General features: G+C 39.8%; 2 protein-coding genes across 2 annotated transcripts; one reads left to right on the top strand and one right to left on the bottom strand.

The window, feature by feature from the left end:
• Window positions 1–449: 449 nt before the first annotated feature.
• On the top strand, window positions 450–4143 carry c17h1orf35 (chromosome 17 C1orf35 homolog). Its single transcript, XM_028426875.1, has 8 exons — window positions 450–582; window positions 1524–1674; window positions 1756–1801; window positions 1887–1969; window positions 2294–2366; window positions 2582–2661; window positions 2763–2885; window positions 3556–4143. The coding sequence occupies exons 1-8, from the start codon at window positions 486–488 to the stop codon at window positions 3809–3811; spliced, it is 909 nt and encodes a 302-aa protein (XP_028282676.1). The 5' UTR covers window positions 450–485; the 3' UTR covers window positions 3812–4143.
• A 3611-nt stretch (window positions 4144–7754) lies between these two features.
• arf1 (ADP-ribosylation factor 1) lies at window positions 7755–10989 on the bottom strand. The gene is made up of 5 exons (XM_028427586.1): window positions 10892–10989; window positions 9821–10010; window positions 9362–9472; window positions 9150–9274; window positions 7755–9057 (listed from the first exon to the last, which is right to left on the bottom strand). The coding sequence occupies exons 2-5, from the start codon at window positions 9963–9965 to the stop codon at window positions 8899–8901; spliced, it is 540 nt and encodes a 179-aa protein (XP_028283387.1). The 5' UTR covers window positions 9966–10010; window positions 10892–10989; the 3' UTR covers window positions 7755–8898.
• Window positions 10990–21066: the final 10077 nt, after the last annotated feature.

Below are 21066 nucleotides of genomic sequence, written 5' to 3'. Positions count from 1 at the left end.
CAGAATGCGCGCGACAAAACACAGAAATGAGGAGTATTTGTTAGCATTAGCCACAATGATATTACAGACGCAGGCGTTTTAATTATATGTACGTTATATGCCTGAAATAGCAGCTTCTTTCCTAATAGCGGTACACACGTACGCATAGCCGGACACGGTTTTCATTGTAACGTTGTTGTTAGGAAGCCTTGTAACAGTTGATATTTAAGATAGCTGATAGCTTAAGCTAACTCTTGTTTTTACGTAGCTATTTGTCTTGCGCTTTTGCGGCTCCTTTGGAAAAAAACGTAAGCGCAAAGACCACCAGGAGTCACGCCGACCTGACCTAAACGGGGAAGTTCAACTTACCGAAAAACTCCCCGGATGAGTGTATGCTGAAGGCCTGACCGGTCCGCGCAGTTCATGTGCTAACGTGGCTAAAATTAGCTGTCCACGCTAGCTGCACGCTGCTTTTCTCTTCTTGAAGTTAACAATAAACGGCTGAGATGTTTGGTTCCTCAAGAGCTGGAGGGGTGCGAGGAGGCCAGGACCAGTTCAACTGGGATGACGTGAAAGTCGATAAACACAGAGAAAATTATCTCGGTAAGTCGATAGACTGGAAGCCAAGTCTGCTATCAGTGCTAACCAGAGAGTGCTGGAAGTAGCTGTTAACGGAGCAAGTTATATTAAACGACACACCATGCCCACGCACGCTTTTTTTCCTCCCATACCTTTTGTTGTAGAGTCCCTCATCACACAGAGTCTGGACTAGTCTGAGTCGCTTGGTGTTGTTCACCGTTACACACAGCTGGTCCTAACTTTCATCACTCCACCCTCGTTGATCAGGCACACGTAGCCTCTCCGCTATCTGAGCTCACACCACTGCCAGCCTGCCAAAGAGGAGGTCTGCGTAGCAGACACAATAGAGATGAGACATAAATGGCCCAAAACATAACGTTACATAACTATTTTTCCCCCTTTGTTCACCTCCAAATGTTATCACCAGGAAGCACCAGAGTAAAGACGTGACATACCTATTGATATACATTAAATCACTATAGAACGCCAACAATACTTCATTGAACAGCAGGTGAATTTGGGAAACGATGCAACCTAAAAGAACGAAGGGAAATGTCTTTGCCCTTCATTTATTAGAAAACAAATCTGTACTATGTCAGATTGTTTTTCTTTTGCTGCTCCCATAAGTTTGGATATTCAAGTAATGCCTGCCAAAATAAGTGGCACCTCCGTCTGTATTTATTCGGACCTTATCTGTGACAAAGTAGTGGGACATAATATGGAAGGACTGGTTCCAATTTATTTGTTAAAACTGGGCTATTTAGCATTACTTCTATGTTTGCATATGTTTAGAGGGTATGTCAATACCTTGAGAGTAGTTCAGCCATGGATGTTAAAAAGGGGAAAAAGTTCTGTTCAGTTATGTTCCTTCAATTAATACATGGCCTAAGAAATACAAAGGTTAAATTGACCAGGTACTGTAGCATTATTCTTAACCAGCATCACAGTGAGTTTGTTGTTAACAGGGAACTCTTTGATGGCTCCTGTTGGACGATGGCAAAAAGGCAAAGATCTGAGTTGGTACTCAAAAGACAAAAAAGGTGGCGCACCATTGACTAAAGCACAGGAAATCGCTGCTGTTAAGGCAGCAGAGGAAGATGCATTGATGGCTGCACTGTAAGTACAATGTTCATTCAAGGAAAATCCTATGAAAATGCATGTTGAGCTGATAAATAAAGCCTGATTTCTTTTTTCAAGAGGACACAAGAACATAAAGAGGCAACCGACAGGTCTGACCAAAGAGGTATGTGACTCTGCTTATGACCATGTTCACTCTGCCATTGCTAAAAAGGCTGAATGATTTGAACTTCACTTCGTTTTGCTGACAGGATCTTGTGGACGTGTGCAGGAGGGAGGAGACAGATGGTGATGAAAGAAACGTGGACCGTGTGTCAGGCTTGGGAAGCTCCAGGTGATTATAACAATAGTGAAGCCTCAACCTGTGAAAAAAAATGTTTTTTTACAGAATATTTCGGAATGCAAAAATATACAGAAATTGACAACAAATATCCCAACACAAATTTTAATGCTTTATTTTTTATTATACTGCTTACATTAAAAAATTCACAGACATCTGCCATTTTAAAGAGTTCACCACACCTAAGTGTAACCTTTAAAATGCAGTTTTGATTAGAGGGAAACAACAAGAAAAGGTTCTTCTTGACAGTCAAGTGGTGGCAAGTGAGCCGTTCCATGAGCTGCTCTGTGATTGTGAAGTGTTTGTTTTCATTTGCAGTGCAGGGGCAAGAAAAATGGTGCTAACCCAACAAGAAAAGGAGGCAGCTAAAATAGGCCTGCCAGTCTTTACAGTAAGTGACTTTTTTTTTTTAACTCTCCACTGTTTTTCGTAGTTGTCATATTTGAAAGATTGGCTGGTGGAAATACTAAAAACAGTGCTGCAAATATGACCTTCATTGGTTTACTTGTTTTTGGATATCAGTAACAGAGCAGTGTGCTAGACTGTAATAGTTTATTTAATGGGCTCCACAATGTAATGTGAAAAATAATGATGCTTTCCGTCCAGCACCACAAGACTGAGAGGCATCCAGAAACATCAGCGCCAAAAAAAATTGAGAGTCCACAAAAAGAGGAGCCAGAACAACGGTGAGACAGCGTAACATCAGTAATAACCTGTGGGAAGTTTCGGACACAGAAATGCTTCCTGGACCAAAAGTGACCACTATCCCATGTTTTTCCTTCTGCAGACATGAAAGCAAGAAGAAAAAGAAAGAAAAGAAAAACAAAAAGGAGAAAAAGAAGAAGGAGAAAAAGAAGAAGAGGCAAAGAAGAGACTCCTCTTCCTCAGAGTCAAATGATGACAGAAAAAGGTAATATCATTTCTCCATTTACAACCTTTGGTCATTAGCTGCCACCTGTTGGTTGACAAAATTACACAACTAGCACGTCACAAAAACATCTTTTTAAAATGTTGAGGAGATAAAGGCTTTGTGTTGGACATTTGTGTAGCACTCAAATTAACAGTCCTAAAGATTTTCTATGAGACAGCCTGTCAGCACTAGAGGGCACTGAGAGACTGTCCTACACATAGCAGCAACTTGAAAAATTACCTCTCTTAAATCTGGGGCGCATGTACCACAAGCCTTTAGATTTATCAGAATCAGAAATACTTTATTAATCCCATGGGGAAATTGTTTGCATTCCCGGTGCTCCATGCATACTCAGAAACAGGTTAGAAATATAAAATAAGGCAAAACAAGCAAGAACAAAAATAATCTATATCAAAGGCATAGGGAAACGTAGGGATATAACATAGGGATATGTTACTAATGTATTTTTGTAATTAATGGTGATGATCGAGGAGTCATAAAATTTGTGGTATGATATACAAGTTAAAAAGAAGTTTCTACAGCCCATTATATTCATTTAGAGGCATTTTATCTATGCTACTAAATAGTACCTGCTTCTTCCCCATCTGCAACAATATATTTTCTCAGATCCCCACCAGTCACTGAGTGTTTGTGTCCTTTTACTTTTCAGGCACAGAAGGGACCACCACCATCATAATCCATCATACCGTAGTCAGAGTGGAGCCAGACCCCATGACAGCCATTCAGGGTGGGGAGCAAAGGCCGAGCGACATCCCTCCCACCCCCATCATCGACCACAGCGGCATGACACAGACTCTTCTGATGGGGGGTCTCCTGTCCACCGTAACCCTGCTAGCCACAAGAAGGCCCCTGCTGGTCCCACACAAAGCCACAGGCGACGCCACGACACAGACTCGGACGACTAATGTCCTGCCCACCCCCTCATTCAAAGATGTGTAATGTGAACAGAGTGCTCTACAGCAGTTTGACCATCCTTGAAGACCTTATTTACTCCAGAGAAGCAAATAGAGATGTGGATGGAGCTGGTGAAACAGACTCTGGCCTTAAATTTGAACTGCTTCACTCTGTAAGCTGGGCGGTTGCTTGGTTATATTTTTTTCGCATTTAACAAGTTTATCTCTAACATGTGGCGAAATTGTCAAGTAAGTTGTTTTTTTTCTTTTTATGGATCAGTGAAAATACTATGCAAGACACAATATTTTGCAAATCAAATAAAAATCAAAATAATCAATTCTTCTATCAGGCTTTTTTTTTGGGTTGAAAGCTTGAGAAATTTTGGATGTTTAAAAAAAGAAATCACTATAAAAAAATCCCTAATAGTTGCAGCAGCATTTTTTAAGAAATTTACCATTTCTTAAAAAATCACTATAAAAAAATCAAAGTGCAGCAGATATTTCACTATATTATTGTTACAGAAAGTGTCTTCTAACACCACAGTGAGTTTAATGAAGAAATACTGCAGAATTATGGAGAAATGGAAGGTTGAATTGGCACTAAAATCTGGATTTTTGAGAAATTTTGCATTTTTAAAAGAATTCACTATAAATCATCCATAAAAGCTGCAGCAGATATGTCACTGTATTATTGTTACAGAATGTCTTCTCTATGACCACAGTGAGTTTGATGAAAAAATACTACAGAATTATGGAGAAATGGAAGATTGAATTGGCACTAAAATTCGAATGTTTGAGAAATTTTGCTTTTCTTAAAAAATTCACTATAAAACATTAATAAAAGCTGCAGCAGATATTTCAATGTATTATTGTTACAGAAGGTCTCCTGTAACACCACATTGAGCTTGATGAAAGAATACTGCAGAATTATGGAGAAATGGAAGGTTGAATTGGCACTAAAATCTGGATTTTTGAGAAATTTTGCATTTCTTAAAAAGTTCACTATAAAAAATCTATACAAGCTGCAGCAGATATTTCTCTGTATTATTGTTACAGAAGGTCTCCTCTATGACCACAGTGAGCTTGATGAAAGAATACTGCAGAATTATGGAGAAATGGAAGATTGAATTGGCACTAAAATTCGAATGTTTGAGAGATTTTGCATTTCTTAAAAAATTCACTATAAAACATCCATAAAAGCTGCAGCAAATATGTCACTGTATTATTGTTACAGAAGGTCTCCTCTAACACCACATTGAGTTTGATGAAATAATATTGCAGAATTATGGAGAAATGGAAGGTTGAATTGGCACTAAAATCTGGATTTTTGAGAAATTTTGCATTTTTAAAAAATTCACTATAAAAAATCCATAAAAGTTGCAGCAAATATTTCACTGTATTATTGTTACAGAATGTCTCCTCTTACACTACAGTGAGTTTGATGAAAAAATGCTGCATAATTATGGAGAAATAGAAGATTGAATTGGCACTAAAATCTGGATTTTTGAGAAATGTTTTCATTTATTAAAATATTCACTATGAAAAATCTATACAAGCTGCAGCAGATATATCACTGTATTATTCTTACAGAAGGTCTCCTCTATGACCACAGTGAGTTTGATGAAAAAATACTGCAGAATTATGGAGAAATGGAAGATTGAATTGGCACTAAAATTCGAATGTTTGAGAAATTTTGCATTTCTTAAAAAATTTACTATAAACCATCCATAAAAGTTGCAGCAAATATTTCACTGTATTATTGTTACAGAAGGTCTCCTCTAACACTACAGTAAGTTTGATGAAAAAATACTGCAGACTTATGGAGAAATGGAAGATTGAATTGGCAGTAAAATCTGGATTTTTGAGACTTTTTGCATTTCTTAAAACATTCACTATAAAAATCCATAAAAGTTGCAGCAAATATTTCACTGTATTATTGTTACAGAAGGTCTCCTCTATGACCACAGTGAGTTTGATGAAAAAATACTGCAGAATTATGGAGAAATTGAAGATTGAATTGGCACTAAAATTCGAATGTTTGAGAAATTCTGCATTTCTTAAAAAATTAACTATAAAAAATCCATAAAAGCTGCAGCAGATATTTCAATGTATTATTGTTACAGAAGGTCTCCTCTAACACCACATTGAGTTTGATGAAATAATATTGCAGAATTATGGAGAAATGGAAGGTTGAATTGGCACTAAAATCTGGATTTTTGAGAAATTTTGCATTTTTAAAAATTCACTATAAAAAATCCATAAAAGTTGCAGCAAATATTTCACTGTATTATTGTTACAGAATGTCTCCTCTAACACTACAGTGAGTTTTAAGAAAGAATACTGCATAATTATGGAGAAATGGAAGGTTGAATTGGCACTAAAATCTGGATTTTTGAGAAATTTTGCATTTTTAAAAAATTTACTATAAAACATCCATAAAAGCTGCAGCAGATATTTCACTATATTATTATCACAGAAGGTCTCCTCTAACACCACATTGAGTTCGATGAAAAAATACTGCAGAATTATGGAGAAATGGAAGGTTGAATTGGCACTAAAATCTGTATTTTTGAGAAATTTTGTATTTTTAAAAAATTCAGTATAACAAATCCATAAAAGCTGCAGCAGATATGTCACTGTATTATTGTTACCGAAGGTCTCTCTAATACTACAGTGAGTTTGATAAAAAAAATTCTGTAGAATTGGGGAGAAATGGAAGATTTAATTGGCACTAAAATTCAGATTTTTGAGACATTTTACATTTTTAAAAAATTCACTATAAAAAATCCATAAAAGCTGTAGATATTTCACTATATTATTGTTATAGAAGGTCTCCTCTATCACCAGAGTTGTGGTTCAATTTTTAATACATTTGGCTTACTGAGACCATTACGGAAATGTCTCACTTGACTTGACTCTCACTTTTTTATAAAAGAGATTTAATGAAAGCGCAGAATGTCCCCTTTAAAATCATACCAAACATAATACCAATACCTATACCAAGATATGCACCAAAAATGCATTTTATTTTCACTGGGGGAGGATAACTAACAGCTGACAACAATAATTTAGCCGTGACTTCAATCATGCCAAAATGCTGACTACAGACTTGTGTCTTTTTAAAAGTATCATCAACCTTTGCCACCTTGGGTGGTACTGACATCTCGTCTGGCTCATGGACTATGACAAGTGTGATACCATTGGAATGCTCTCTACTGCTCATAATAGAGTGTAGTGTTTGCATTTGCCTTGAATTGGTCTGAAAGGGGGTATTCTGCTGGCAGGCACCTGGGGGTACACTAAAAAAGAGCAAGGCATTCATAAAGAAGAGTGCAAAAAACCAGCCTGGTCCTTTTTTATATGGCAGAGTACCGTTAGACCACCACACACAAACCAAGCTGATGAAGCAGCAGGAGAGGAGGCTAGACAAAGACAACCTATGAGAGGACCTGGAACTCAAACTACCCCCCTATCCACCACTACCATACTCTCCTACAATGTTTTACAGGCTTGGCTGCATTAACCACAGCAGCCTAATCAACCTGCAAGAATGCTGTCCTGAATTGCCACCCTTATACAAAGTGAGACAGGTTGTGCACTCTGCATTACTGCTTTAACCTAAATACTGGGTGGTTTCATCACCTTGGGGCATCACATTTCTCCTCGGTCAAAGGGTGACAGCCCTAAAGAGGTTGCTATGACACCATTTTTTTGGGGTTTGTCTTGTACAACAATTTCAGACACTATGTCCTTTACTTACTGAATGTATTCTTTTAAAGGATCAATTCAATCAAAAAATTGACAATTACAGGTCTTAATAATTCAGGATTTAGTCAATTATCTAACAAATTATCAACAAATAATCATGTTTATGACAAAATGTGCCCTGCATAAAAAATAGCTATATGAAACACACTTTAAAATTAAAATGAAATAATGAAAATCAGCTGCAGGATCATTTTCCAATCACTTTAATAACAGTGTCTTTTTCCTCACAAAGCTTTACATAAAAACATATGCAAAATTAAGAGATTAATATAACGTAAATAAAAAAAAATGCACCCATAAGATAAGAACACCTTTTAGAAATTCAGTTTGGAAAAAAGGCAATGTTCCTTGGATAAAAAGGCATTTGTTTGGCCTCCAAGGACGGTGCAATGTTAACAAAGGAATACTGGCACTATGTAGTTTTTTTTTGTATTGCCATCAAAATGCCATTTCCTAGTTCGTTCGAGCTGAATTAAAAAAAGGCATAACAAACAGCTTCTTACAGCTACTGCTCACAGTACACAACATAATGAAACAGGATACTGGGCTGCAGAATTATGGTAGGTACTCAATCGGGTAGTTGTCCCTCTGCTGCCTAATAACACCCAGTAGATATGCATGCCCTTAAAGACCAACAGACCACATCGTGCAGTTTTGCTAAGAAGTACATTGCAAAGGCATCACAACCTGAGACTCTAAAATACAAAAATCCGATGCATACTCAACAGCCTTTCCCAACAGAGTACGTAGAGTTCCTCCTCTATAACAAAGGCTGGTGAGTATTCACAGAGCGGTGTCAGTACAAATAGTCAATGCCAGTGTTTACTTAATGGTAGTTTGCGGGGCTGGTATGTAGTCACAGGCAAATGTTGCCAGAGTAGCTGCAGATAGTGCATCGGTATACAGTTTTTTTTTGATAATGAGGCCCTCAGTGATCACTTGCTACAGTACACAGGACCAGATAAATCACAAGTCATTAGATTGCACTGAGGTCTGGTTGACAACAAGTGCTGGTATATTTCTTGTCTTGTCCCTTTTCTTATTAAACACACACATGGCTGTCCAACAGCCAGAAAGAGGAATAACCACAGTAGGATTTATAGAGTGCAACAAGCTGCCCCATTACCAGATATATTTACAGTTACATAAAAAAAAAAAAAACAACAGCTTTAAGGGAATAAATCACCCCCATCACTGGCCTGTATGTTTGTGATATTAACAGGTGAGATGAGGGCAGCTTCCAGTACAAGGAATTCAGTTTACACCTTAAGAATAAAGAGTAGGATCAGAGAATACGGGACTTGATTAGTTTTTCTGGATAGCTGTTATTATTAATGGTTTTTGAGCTGATTAGACAGCCAGTCTAGTCCTTCATAGAGACCATCTCCAGTGGTGGCGCAGGTTGCCTGAATGTACCAGTGTCTGTTACGCAGGGAGTGAAGATTCATCTTGTCTGTGAGTTCTGCTGCATTCATCGCATTTGGAAGGTCCTGTCAACAAAAACAGTGAAATAAAACAATTGAAGCCTGTGAACACTAGTTATGACGTACATCTGCTTATATCCAAGGCTTTGACGACTTACTTGTTTGTTAGCAAACACTAGTAGTACAGCATCACGCAGCTCATCCTCTGACAACATTCTCATGAGCTCTTCACGAGCCTCTGCACATCGCTCTCTGTCGTTGCTATCCACAACAAAGATGAGGCCTGCAGCAAGAGAAAAATAAAGGATGTTTAATACAAAGCTATTAAAGTATTCAAGTCACCGTGATTTCATGTAGTAAGAAAAATTACCCTGTGTGTTTTGGAAGTAATGACGCCACAGCGGTCGAATTTTGTCTTGACCACCAACATCCCATACTGTGAAACTGATGTTCTTGTACTCAACTGTTTCTACATTAAAACCTAAGAGGGAACAGAAACATTAGAAAAACAATAACTCTTAGTAATAAGAAAGAACAATGCATGCATGTTGCTTCCTAATCCATGTCATATACCTTACACACCTCACCTAACTGACCTGTTAATCCTGAAAGTTGTTATTTTTCTTTGCTAATATAAGACTGACATGGTCATTTATTATCTGGACAGTAAAGATATAACTTCAATTTCAAGTTGTTTTTAGCTTGCAGCTGCAAACTTTCTTGTATTTTCTTTAACTGGCGTGCAATTTATTTAGAAAAAAAAAAGTTTAATAGAGAAGCCCTGCATTGTACCTGGTGTATAATAACAATAAAAATAATTAGTTCATACCTATTGTTGGAATGGTAGTCACAATCTCTCCAAGTTTAAGTTTGTACAAAATGGTTGTCTTTCCGGCAGCATCTAGACCAACCATGAGTATCCTCATCTCCTTCTTTCCAAACATTTTAAAGAGCCCTGCAAACATATTCCCCATGGTGGCGGGTGATGGGAATCTCCTTTGTGGAAAAAAAAGGAAAGCCTGCAGAAAAAAGAAGAAACAGGATAAAAAGGTTACATGTTCTGTCTAAAGCAAGAGAAAAAGTGGCAATATACAAAGTAAACTCAAGTACTTTATTATAGATTACACTGTGATAAATAAAGGACTGCTTCTGATATTTGTATTCTGTGCCAAATAAAACAAAATTCTCTTTGGGCTACAGGAAGCATGTTATTTATTGCTACCTGTATGCTGGCAGGATTTAATCATACAAAAACAACAACAATGCTTTGTTCACCCATACTTAAGTCTAGATTAGACAATGTGATACAAACAAGGAAAACAGCTCTGTGAGGCTACAGTGTGTCTGCAAATTCACCACAGCAGATTCAAACCGTGTGAGAGTTTTAACCCCACTTAATAAAAATGTGTCCCACTGGAATATTTTTTAAATCATCGTGGTGGAAACAATCATACATTCTTAATGAAAACATTATTATCTGCAAAGAGGTCCAATGCTAAAAGTTGTCCAGCCACGAAAACAACAGCCGACGTTAGCTTGCTGTAGTACAGCTGTAGCACAGCAAGCTAGCCGTCCGATAGTTCACATTTTTGTCGGTGTATTTTAAGAGCAGACGTTAGTTGCGTATTTCATGCTAACGAACCACCATGGATGTGTGGATGTGAGTAAGGCTAGAATAGAGTAACAAGGAGAGGACATCTGTCCGGATAAGTTAGCTAGCTGTTCATCGGTGAAGTTAGCTCTTAGCGGCAAATCAAACTGTTTCTCCAAATATCTTCACTGCACTCACTCACACACAAGAGCCCTTTTGGTTCACAAATATATCACTCTTCATACGACTACAGTCGGATGGTTTTAAGCGGTATTTTACTGTCTTATTTGAAGCATTTTCCACACTTACTCAGTTGATATGTTTCCTTCCCTTTAGGCGTTTCCTTCCTCAGGAAAATGGCGACAATTGACACGTCAGAGGTTCAAGCAACACTTCCGCGTTTGTCAGGCTGGGAGGTGTCGCCCCCTGTGGCCGAGAGGAGAATTACACGCTACACTGCTGTCAGCCTAGTAAATGATGGTTTTTAAATGTATTTATCATTAGTAGCAGCTGTGCAAAGTTATAATTGTGTCGTCTGGTTTATAACTACAGCTTTGTCCAAATATTATACATTCTACACTAAAAAAACGATAGATCAGTGTAAATTTGTCAAAAAAATCTATCATTAAAATACTTTAAATAACAAATAAACAATGTGCAGCATGGTTAATATTACTTTTAGCTTTATACACACAGGAAAGCTCAAATATTTCAAAATGTTATTATATATATATTGTTTGATTTAAAATAGTTGTCCTTGGGTTATACAATCTAATTCAATTAAAATTAGATTTAATTGGATTAGAAAATAAAAGTGCAATTATGTAGGCCTATGTGTAATTTACAACATCATTTTTGTATTAAAAAAGAGGTCTGAGGTCTGGTAAACTGCTTTGATTTGACTAATTTAGTGTAATGTGGTGACTTACAGTGATTCTAACATGCTGCTTAGAGCTGTGACAGAGGCTAATTTAAGTCTATTAAAGTATTTGTTTTCAAACTTTGCAACTTCCACTTTCTTTTGATCCACAAACCTGGTCGTTAAGGAAATGTCTAACCACCTTATTGTTGGGACAGTTGAATTTTAACCAGGGTCAACAATGCCTGCTAACCCCAGCAGAGGGGGCAGCAGGAGGGAAGAAGGCCAGGAGAGAACAGCAGGAGGGGAGAGGGCTGACGGACCACACAGTAAAGGCTCATAATGCCGTCTCACTCTGCAACCATAATTTGTGGTTTTGCCCTGCTGAATGCCGCTTTCAGCATTTTTTTTTTTATTTTCACAGCAACTGCTGTCTGTTTCAAGTGTGTGCAAGGTGTTTACTGGTTGCAACTGCATGTATTACTCAGTCATTCAGCAAAGTTTTGTTGTCCTTTTTCTTTGGTTATTCTTTCTGTTATATTGCTCGAGCTCAAAGAATTCTAGTTAGACTATTAGGGAATCAGAGCCTATAGACTCTTCACAAATGGTGCGACAATCTCAAAAAGCACATTAACTAATCTCAACTCATTAGTAGTAGCAGTGTATATTTGTCAAAAAAAAAAATCTATCATTAAAATGCTTTAAATCTCAACTCATCAAACAAAGTTTTGTGCCATGGCTGCATGTTTGCTATAAGAATACAGTCCATGGTACCATGGTTCCATGGTATCTCACCCTTCCAGAAGTAATTCAAAAAAAATAAAGATAATAAATCTTCAGAGACTCCTTCACAACATCTGTGCTCACATTGTGGATGTGTCTGTTAAAGAGTGAACTTCAGTACTGTCTGTTTTTACCTGTAGGAAATTAGAGGTTTGTGAACTCACTGTACCACCATTCCTATTATCTGGAGCACATACATTTTTTTACTAATATCTAATTTCAGGGCAGGATGCTCCTAGGAAGCCATTTTGAAAACAATCTTTTTCAAAAATGTAATATTCACGTCCATGGAGGCACTGGGGCTGTTGATCATGCATGTGAGTGATTTTTGGGTCCTACTGGCACCAAACGGACAAGTATCATCTACCGTACTTAAATCACAGTAAAACAACACAGCATTGCTTTAGATAAAAATAGAGCTCAGTCCACAAAATTTAAAAAAGACAGTTTAAGAAGACAAAAATAACTTGATTTGTTGTCCTCCATACAGCTGAAAACAACACCAGAGTCGGTGTAACACAGGTGCAGCAGAAGAAGGGTGACAAAAAGGTAAAGGCTTGCAATGAACCTATAACTACTGTAAAACCTCTCACTGCTCCTCACTGCTCATGCTTTGCTGCAATAAAACATGCCTTCTGATTGAAAACAACATTATCTGTGACCATCTGTAGATGAAAAGATTCATTCAAAAATGAAGAAAAGGTAAAAAGCAGATAATGTTGGGATGACAATTTCATAATATGCATGTATATCATACCATCTAGTGAGGCGAAGGTACATGAAAGATCCTAGAGGTGATGCTAAATCCATTGTAGTCCACAGGCAAACCCGGCGGTAATATCCGTTAGAACGGCTCCTCTCTTTCCTCCTTTTCCTCCTTTTCGGCTTCATATCTCACCAGATACTGACAGTTGTGATGTCTGGACAGTCGACTAAAAAAAGGACAGTAGGGGGTGTATATATTACACGCACACCCCCTGAAAGCACACACACAAACACACAAACGCAAACAAATTTTGATGGCACCACTCGTGTAGACGCTTTACGACGTTCTCCCAAACATGCACAAACACACGCACGCACAGACACACATGTGAACTTTTTTTTTGTAAAATAATGAAAAAAAAAACCCTCTTTCATTCATGTTAAATGTGTACCCAGTGTACTGATGCCCACCTGGGGGGCCACAGCCCCAGAGGGGTCGGCTACAGTAGAACTCTTTGGGGTTTCTCATGAAGTCGCCCCTCACTGGAGGACTTCTGGTAAACTTTAATAGAAATATGGACCATATCATCACCTGTGAGGTATTATCTGAATCCTTGAGTCAGTTATGCTTAAATCAAAGTGAATTTATGGCTGATGAGACATAGAGCAGTTTGTGAAAGGAGAAGAGCTGCCAAGGGGCAAAACAGGCTTTGCAGTAGGAAGTGGGTAAGGATCTCAGTAGGGGCCTGACTCCCCTCTGAGACAAGGCCTAGCAAGGATAAAACCGCTCAGTAAGGGGCTTGGGAACACTGAACTGGTGTGTATGTGTGTGTGTGAGATAGAGAATGAATCTGTGTGTGTGTGTGTGTGTGTGCGTGCATATATTTTTATGCATAGGAGATGCGTTTCAAGCACTTTCACAATACATTGAATAACTTATTTTGGTTTGTCGTTTGCATTGTAAAGCTTCAGAAATCATAATCATGATAATAGACGCACATTATGAAATACCCCTGGGGCAACCAATAGACCGCTGTGTGAGTCGTACAAAGGAAACGGTTTGGGCTAAGCAGTGCTGGAACTCAGATGGACAGGCATGGGATGCCTCCCTCTGCGTCTCATGTACTGGATTATAGGTCGGGCAAAATTCCAAAAGGAGGTGTGACGCAGGAAACAAACCAAACATTATTACAACGACCTGCATCGTTGCCATGAGAGGGTCCATGCTGGCTTCTTCCATTGGCAACAAGTGCCACTGGGCACCGTACCCCACGCCTCTCACAGTAGGGGGCGCTACGGAGAGAAACAGGCCAGGGCAAAAGAATAAATGTGCACCAGTGTCGCCTGCCAGTCACTTTTGTATGGTGATTGTCGGCGGCCTGAAAAGGTCGTTAAGGGGATTTACATAACATTTTGCACTCCGCCCCTGGCACCCCATCACCAGCTATGAGGTCGTCGAGGTCCAGACCTCGACATTTTTTTTCCCTTTAAGCCTGATGTCATGTATTATGAATGAACATTTTTTTATTTTGTGAATGAAATCATTTTGACATCATTATAAATTCCACTGCTGTCTCGTGTTTAGACTGCTGTTTGAGCATAACCTAGACAGAACGAATGAAGGAAGATTCAGTCTTATTCTCACTATAGGTGAGAACAAAAAGAGCAGGCGATTCATGCTCAGTGAAACCACAGTCACATTGGAACTAATTCATTTAAACTACATGTCTTTGGGAGGGAACACTTGAACTTAATGCAGAGAGGCTCATTCTAGCTAGAACTTTGAGCCAACACTGCTGCATCACCACACCACCCATAGAAGGCTTTGTAAAGCCAAAGTAGGGCAGACATGTACTCTCAGTAGATGAGATTGTCTGCAGGCTGATTGTCACAACAAGTCTGTCTTATTACAGAGGCATCTTCTGTATTTTTCTAGTCACAAAAGATGCATCCATTGGAACATTGGTGGTGGCAGAAGTCATAAGTACTAGAGGTGCTCCGATGATGGTGACGATGGTCATCTGTATGCCAGACCATTTCATTTAGTAGCACTATCGCCTTCATAGTCTGTGTGGTTGTGTGTGCCAAGTTGTGTCCAGTTGTGGTACTACTTGAGCCTGTGGAGTGTTGCAGTAAAATGTCTTAAAACGTTGTTTTGTAAAATAAAAATAAATCTGTTCTTGACACCGTCAGTGATTTTTGGTTGTGTTTGATTTAATTTGGGGCTCTAAAATTAGCGCTTGTGTTTTCACGTAAATCAAGTATTAGTTTTCATTTTGTGACCATTTGCTCCCATCACAACTGGCGCAGTATATGTGGGAGCCACTGATGTCCAGGGCGATCCGTGACAGATGGGTGAGACAAGCTCTTCAAAGATGCACTTCCTCAGAAAGGACATGGGGCCCTCTGGTGTGGTAGGGGCGATGTATTAAGAATGGGAATTGCTGGCTTGAAGGAAGTGGGCATACTGGCAAGGTGTAAGGGTTCACATAGAACACGACGTCCATGCCAGGGAACTGGATTTCCTGGTAAGGGATGACTTGGTCGGACGTGAGGTTACCATGGTCCATTTCTTCAATTTCTCAGCAGCCTCTAATGACCCACATTTAAAAAGACATTTCATCACCTTCTGTGAACTCAAAGGACGTTGTGACTGGTGTAATATCTGACTCGACTGCTCTTTCTTTGAAAACTGCTTCATGCATCTACTTGGGAGATGTTTGCAAGATGAAACAATAGTGAGGATAAAGACATTTCTTTGAAAGACCTTTTTGTTTCCCTCAGTGGGCTGGTTTGAAGTTGATTCATGTTTGCTATGTATACACTTTTTTTAAGGGCTGTCCCACCCTTGTTCACTGTTTTAAATCCAGCTATATCCCATTGGAGGAGGCATCAAAGATTAAAGTGTGAACCTGTTGCACCTTGGGTTAGATAATTAGTTGGAATGTGCAGCGTGTTGTAGCAGGGCCGCCAGGACAACCACCAGCAGCAGCAGCTACAACCAGTAGGATCAAAACCAAGGCAGTGTCCAGATCTGGATTTTTTTTTTGTTCACCTGTCACATTGACACTAAACGTTTTGTAACACAGGCTCATGCTAATTATCCAACATTCAGACATCTGTGACATTGACAGGCTTCTTCTATGTGGCCCTGTGGGCCCTCTAGAGGCCTCATGTGACAGGCCTAACATGCTCTCAAGGTGGTCCAGGTAGTGTTTTTTTATTGCTACTGACAACTGATCTTTTTCAAATATGTTAGCCTCTCACAGATGATCCTTAACTGACTGAATGATTAATTTAACAGTATAGGGAACATTGCATTTAACTATGAGCAGTGTGAGGTAATTAGTAACAACTTATAAGTCAGGTAAGCTACTTGGGCAGTGTACAGATATTTAGCATGTATGCACTGTACCATTTGTCTGGTCATTGTTTAAACAGAAAAGGCTTCTGTGTGTATGTGTGTGTGTGTGTGTGAGAGAGAGAGAGAGAGTGTGTGTGTGTGATTGTAGTGTGAGCTTCTTAGCGCACCTGTCTGCCTCGAGGCTAGAAAGATACAACCTCTCATTTCTGCCTGGCACTCGTGTGGTAATGCATTAGAGAGCTTGTCATTGTACTTTACTGAAAGTCTCTGACAAGCTATCTGACACTCCTGACAGGGTCAGAGGTGTCAACTTGCTCAGACTGACAAGGAGATGGACACATAAGGGCACGGGTGAATTAGTTTAGCTGCCCGAGTCAATTGCAGGTTGTAGCCCTAGGGCACTTTGCTGCTCCACCAAGCCCGGATGCACTCATGTTTGATGCATAGACTGAGAACAGGATAAAAGTGGATTGCTTTGGGCCATTTAAACTGCATGTAAGCAGCAGAGGCTTGCATTCCTCAAACGTGTTTTGCATCCAGAAACAAACTGCAGGTTATAAATCTGAATAAACTGATAATTAACAGAGTGGAGGTATTACTGTGTGTATACTCGCATGTAGGGATAGAAAATACCTACAGGCTTGTAAGGGCCACAAAACAGCAAACAAAGCTAAAACTGCACAGGATGGAAATAATGGCAGAATGAATTCTAAAGTCTCAAATCCTTGTTAAGACCCTCCATCTTTCAAACTAAACTGGATCGCACCAAGAATCTCCTATCCCTTTATCCTGTTTAGATCCTCTAATCCCTCAGCCATTTTCCATTCTCTCTCTTTTTCTCATTTCAAATGGCAACTGTTTGGTTGTCCGGCATTGGAACGTTGAGAATTCGTCCTCTTGGTGAAAGGAAAGTAACTATATTGAAGAAAGGAAGAACAGCTTGACAGAGCCAAGAATGCTACAGATCTCTTTAAGTCCCATAATGAGATGTTTTCTCTGCTTGGAGCTTGTATTGACATGGAGACTAATGATTTCCACAAAGTAATAGATTGAGAGAGTAATGCACAGGGGTGGGAAAGACAACATGAAGTGATTTAAGTCGAAGAGTAGCCAAGATGCTCAGCGCCTCTCTTTGTATGTGATGTGAAGAGCCTTATATCACTGTGGAGCACACACTCACAGACTCGCAGACTCACAGAGGCATTACAGAGTTTCTACTTCTGTGAAACTCTCAAATTTAAAGTGTGAGTTGTCCCAAAATCATCTGAAATGATTCAGGAAATATAATTAAAAATTGACAGGACTTGTATGAAACTTCTGAGGTCCGAGACCATCCAATTAGGGACTAATGTCATCTATATTAACCCCTCGCCCCCTCCCTGACTTGGCTTTATTGAGGGAAGGGCAAGGGGGTTGGGGTTGCCTCAATAAAAACAGCACTAAAAAGCAATTACAGTGCTGTGAAGAATGGGACTTGTCAGTAATTTGCTGTCTAAAACCGAGGAGATTGCAGGTCTGGGGCCGACAGGAATTCTGAGCCTGCAGTGCAGTGTGGGAAAAGCAGTGGGAAGGCAAGCACCACCCTTTGTGAGGTAATTACTGGAACTACCAGAGGCCAGCACCAGTCCCTGCTAATGATAACCCCTCTTCTCTCCCCTGCTAGTCACGTTGTAATTGATATAGCCAATCTCACTTGCTTAGGACATGTACACAATTAATACAGGCACATTTACACCACACTCAGAACTGTCTTTCTAAAATGGAGAAATGAAAGAATAAACCCAACTAATTAAGAACAGACAATTTGATCAATAATTAACCAACATGCCTCCCTTCAGTCTGACTGCTGGTGAGGTCACTGAGTAACTAAGTGAATACAAACAACCAAACAAACAGGAAAAAAATCTATTTTTTTTATGCCCATGACACTGTTGTTGGCAAGATGGTGGCTTATAGTTGGAACTCTCATTACTGGAAGGCTGAAAGTCCACAACATTAGGGATGAGATATTTCAATTCTGAATAAATTGCAAGCCAGCACAGTCTGAGATAGTGGACAACATCACATGTCTTTGTGCAGACAGCCAGGGTTTGAACTTGTCCAACGTCTTGCTGGTTATCTGATTGGGTAACATCAGGCACAATCAGACACCACTTTGACTGTAATTAGCTGTGAAGTTTATTCAATTTTGACAATCTAACCCGTAATAGGAGTAATAGGCTTCTCTGCTTTCACACTGAAGCAAAAATCCCACTAACATTAGGTCCTTGTTTGCAATGGAGCACAATGTTATCCCCTGTCAAGTTAATTCACTCCCACTATCAGCAGTAATAAAAACATGTGTTTCAGTGCTCACACATGCTTCATTCAGTGCTTAGTGTTGAAAAAGCTGAAGCAAAGGTAAACACTGTAGTCACCGGCCTTCATGCTGCCTTCTACTATTTACTCACTTATTAAAAAGTCCCACTGATAAAGTACAGCAAAGAAAAAACTGGGATTCTGCAGCTGGAGGTGTGTGAATGTGAATGTGCGCATCCTACCTGTTGGCTTTGAGCTGCTGAGAGGTGAAAGGGTGACTAATGAGTGATCATGTCTGCCTTCACCTCCCCTTCACAACCCCAGCCCACATTGATCTGTAGGATGACCCTTTGTCAACCTCCAGGCTCTGCACCCCCACAACCCACCACCCCCCACCACATCTTACAGCAGTGTGCTGCAACACATGGGGCTCCTCTGGCAGTGTTATTATCAAATGCACCTACAAACACACACCTGCAGTGTGTGTATAGCGCATTAGTTATGTCTGCCATACAGACCCCCCCCCCCCCCATAAACCCTCCCCCTCCCTCCCTCCCTCCCTACCTCGTGTTATCTCCCAGCTTGACTTATGTTCTCATGTAAGTACAGAGGTGGCAAAAATTCCTTTGTTGGCTTCAACAATACAAACAGGCACTTCAAAAGGGGATAAGGCTGCTTTACAGGTGTCACATCTCTCTTTCAGAAATCTTTCAGATAACCCATCATCCTCATTCAAGGCAGGTGACGTACTTAACACGTCCCGCTTGCTGGGCTGTAAAAAAACAGAAAATGCACTGCCATGACTGCTACAGATGTTTCATCACCGCCATTACTGTAAAGAGAAAGGTTTCTGTTGTATCACTCCAGGTTATATCACTCGTAGAGCGAGTCTAAAAATCCAAAAGTGATCAGGAGTACTGTGTGATAAACAACACGTTGGATCAAGTGTGAGCGCTGTCAGGATGAAAACACAAGTGAGAAACATTATCACTTAAAGGCCGTATAAACAGGACTAACAAGACAAGCCTAACTGAGATCATTCAGAACCCCAGGGTGGTGCGCCAACATCTTTTCAACATTCATACAATAACAACACACATCTGGTGTGGTAAATGTGTGAAAAGAGATGCATTGAATGCGTGTGATTCCAGGACAGAAGAACTCATAGACTTCAAAAGACACAGCTTCAAAGTCAGCCACATACTGAACCCACACACTGCACCGGCCTCTGTAGTTCAGTTTTGCCCCATCACCTTTGCTGTGTGTGTGACCTACAAAGAGAAGTTCTGGAAGTGACATTCTTGAAAAGCTCATATTAAAGGTGTCGTGTACAGTTTAAAAATGGTTCAACATGATGTGTAGTATTTTGTAAACACATTGTTTTTTTATCTAATAAAATATTATATCCATCTATATGATTGTAATCAATAGATACGATGTGGCTTGTAGCTAGTGTGATTCCTGAGCAGCTGAGTATGAATTAATGAGAAATGACATTCATTTAAAGGCATGTATCATGTAATCTGTATTGAAGAGCATTTTAAAAGTAATTCTCCCATAATGATAATAAATAAATTCCCCCTGGGATCAATAAAGTATTTGATTGATGATCCCAGCTTGTGATTTTCTTCTTGCAACATCAAAAGTGAAACAGATCCTGGCTGTAATGAGTGTGTGACTTCTGTGGGAGTATTTGCATTGTGTCATGGGAGTGTGGGCCTTTGCACCACTCCTTGGTATATACTGTATGTGGCCCCACACTCTGTCCCACAACAACATTTGAAATGCATGCAAGGGTCTGTAGTGAATGTCAGGGTGAAACTCAGGACCTGAAATAAAAAAGAGGATACTGATTGCAATTAGGCCCATTGTCTCCTATTTATATGGTTATTGGGTGGTGCCACTTGCAGTCTGGTCGCGTCAAATTTCTCACAGTCAGGATGCCATCTCTCTCACTGCAGCCTCCTCTGTCAACTATCTGCTAACAATGTTCATCTCACTTGGGTGACAAAGCTGCGAGGAGGGTCTGGCTGGAGGGAAGGGCCCATTTCCTTCAACTGGAACAGCGCGTTGCTGCAGGGCCGGAGTTTCTGTCCATCCTGTGAGCTGTTTCATGTTTTGTACTTGTTTTCTCCCATTCAGATGGTGTGAAAAATGTCAAAGGTCACCGTGTGGAATGAGCCACTGACACCCGCCCAGCCACTAAAGCAAACCTGAACCTGGCTGTCTCCCAGGGGTTCTTACACACCAGAGTCTTCAGCACATCTTTATCCATTTCCCGTCATGAGGCAGGGCTTAAAGGCCGCTACATTTTTTTATGAATGTCTGGGGGAATAAGCGCACACGAGTAATTCTAGTCCTACTCGCAGGACAAACTGTGACAGACAGCTTAAAATATAGTTTGATGTGGGGGTGGGCAGACTAATGAATCCACATGAATGAGAACGGAAGGGTATCACTTTTTCTGTGGTGTTT

The sequence above is a fragment of the Parambassis ranga genome, chromosome 17, assembly GCF_900634625.1.
Source record: "Parambassis ranga chromosome 17, fParRan2.1, whole genome shotgun sequence".
NCBI lineage: Eukaryota > Metazoa > Chordata > Actinopteri > Ambassidae > Parambassis > Parambassis ranga.
The sequence above is the reverse complement of the archived record's forward strand: the minus strand, read 5'-3'. Positions and strand labels throughout refer to the sequence as shown.

Excerpts from the sequence above, each read along its gene's own strand:
- c17h1orf35 (XM_028426875.1), top strand. The coding sequence starts at position 486 with ATGTTTGGTTCCTCAAGAGCTGGAGGGGTGCGAGGAGGCCAGGACCAG. Across the intron at positions 1,970-2,293 it reads TCAGGCTTGGGAAGCTCCAG|TGCAGGGGCAAGAAAAATGG; the intron begins GTGATTATAACA and ends TTTCATTTGCAG. Across the intron at positions 2,662-2,762 it reads AAAGAGGAGCCAGAACAACG|ACATGAAAGCAAGAAGAAAA; the intron begins GTGAGACAGCGT and ends TTCCTTCTGCAG.
- arf1 (XM_028427586.1), bottom strand. The coding sequence starts at position 9,965 with ATGGGGAATATGTTTGCAGGGCTCTTTAAAATGTTTGGAAAGAAGGAG. Across the intron at positions 9,275-9,361 it reads TTACTTCCAAAACACACAGG|GCCTCATCTTTGTTGTGGAT; the intron begins GTAATTTTTCTT and ends CTCTTGCTGCAG. Across the intron at positions 9,058-9,149 it reads TAGTGTTTGCTAACAAACAA|GACCTTCCAAATGCGATGAA; the intron begins GTAAGTCGTCAA and ends TTTTGTTGACAG.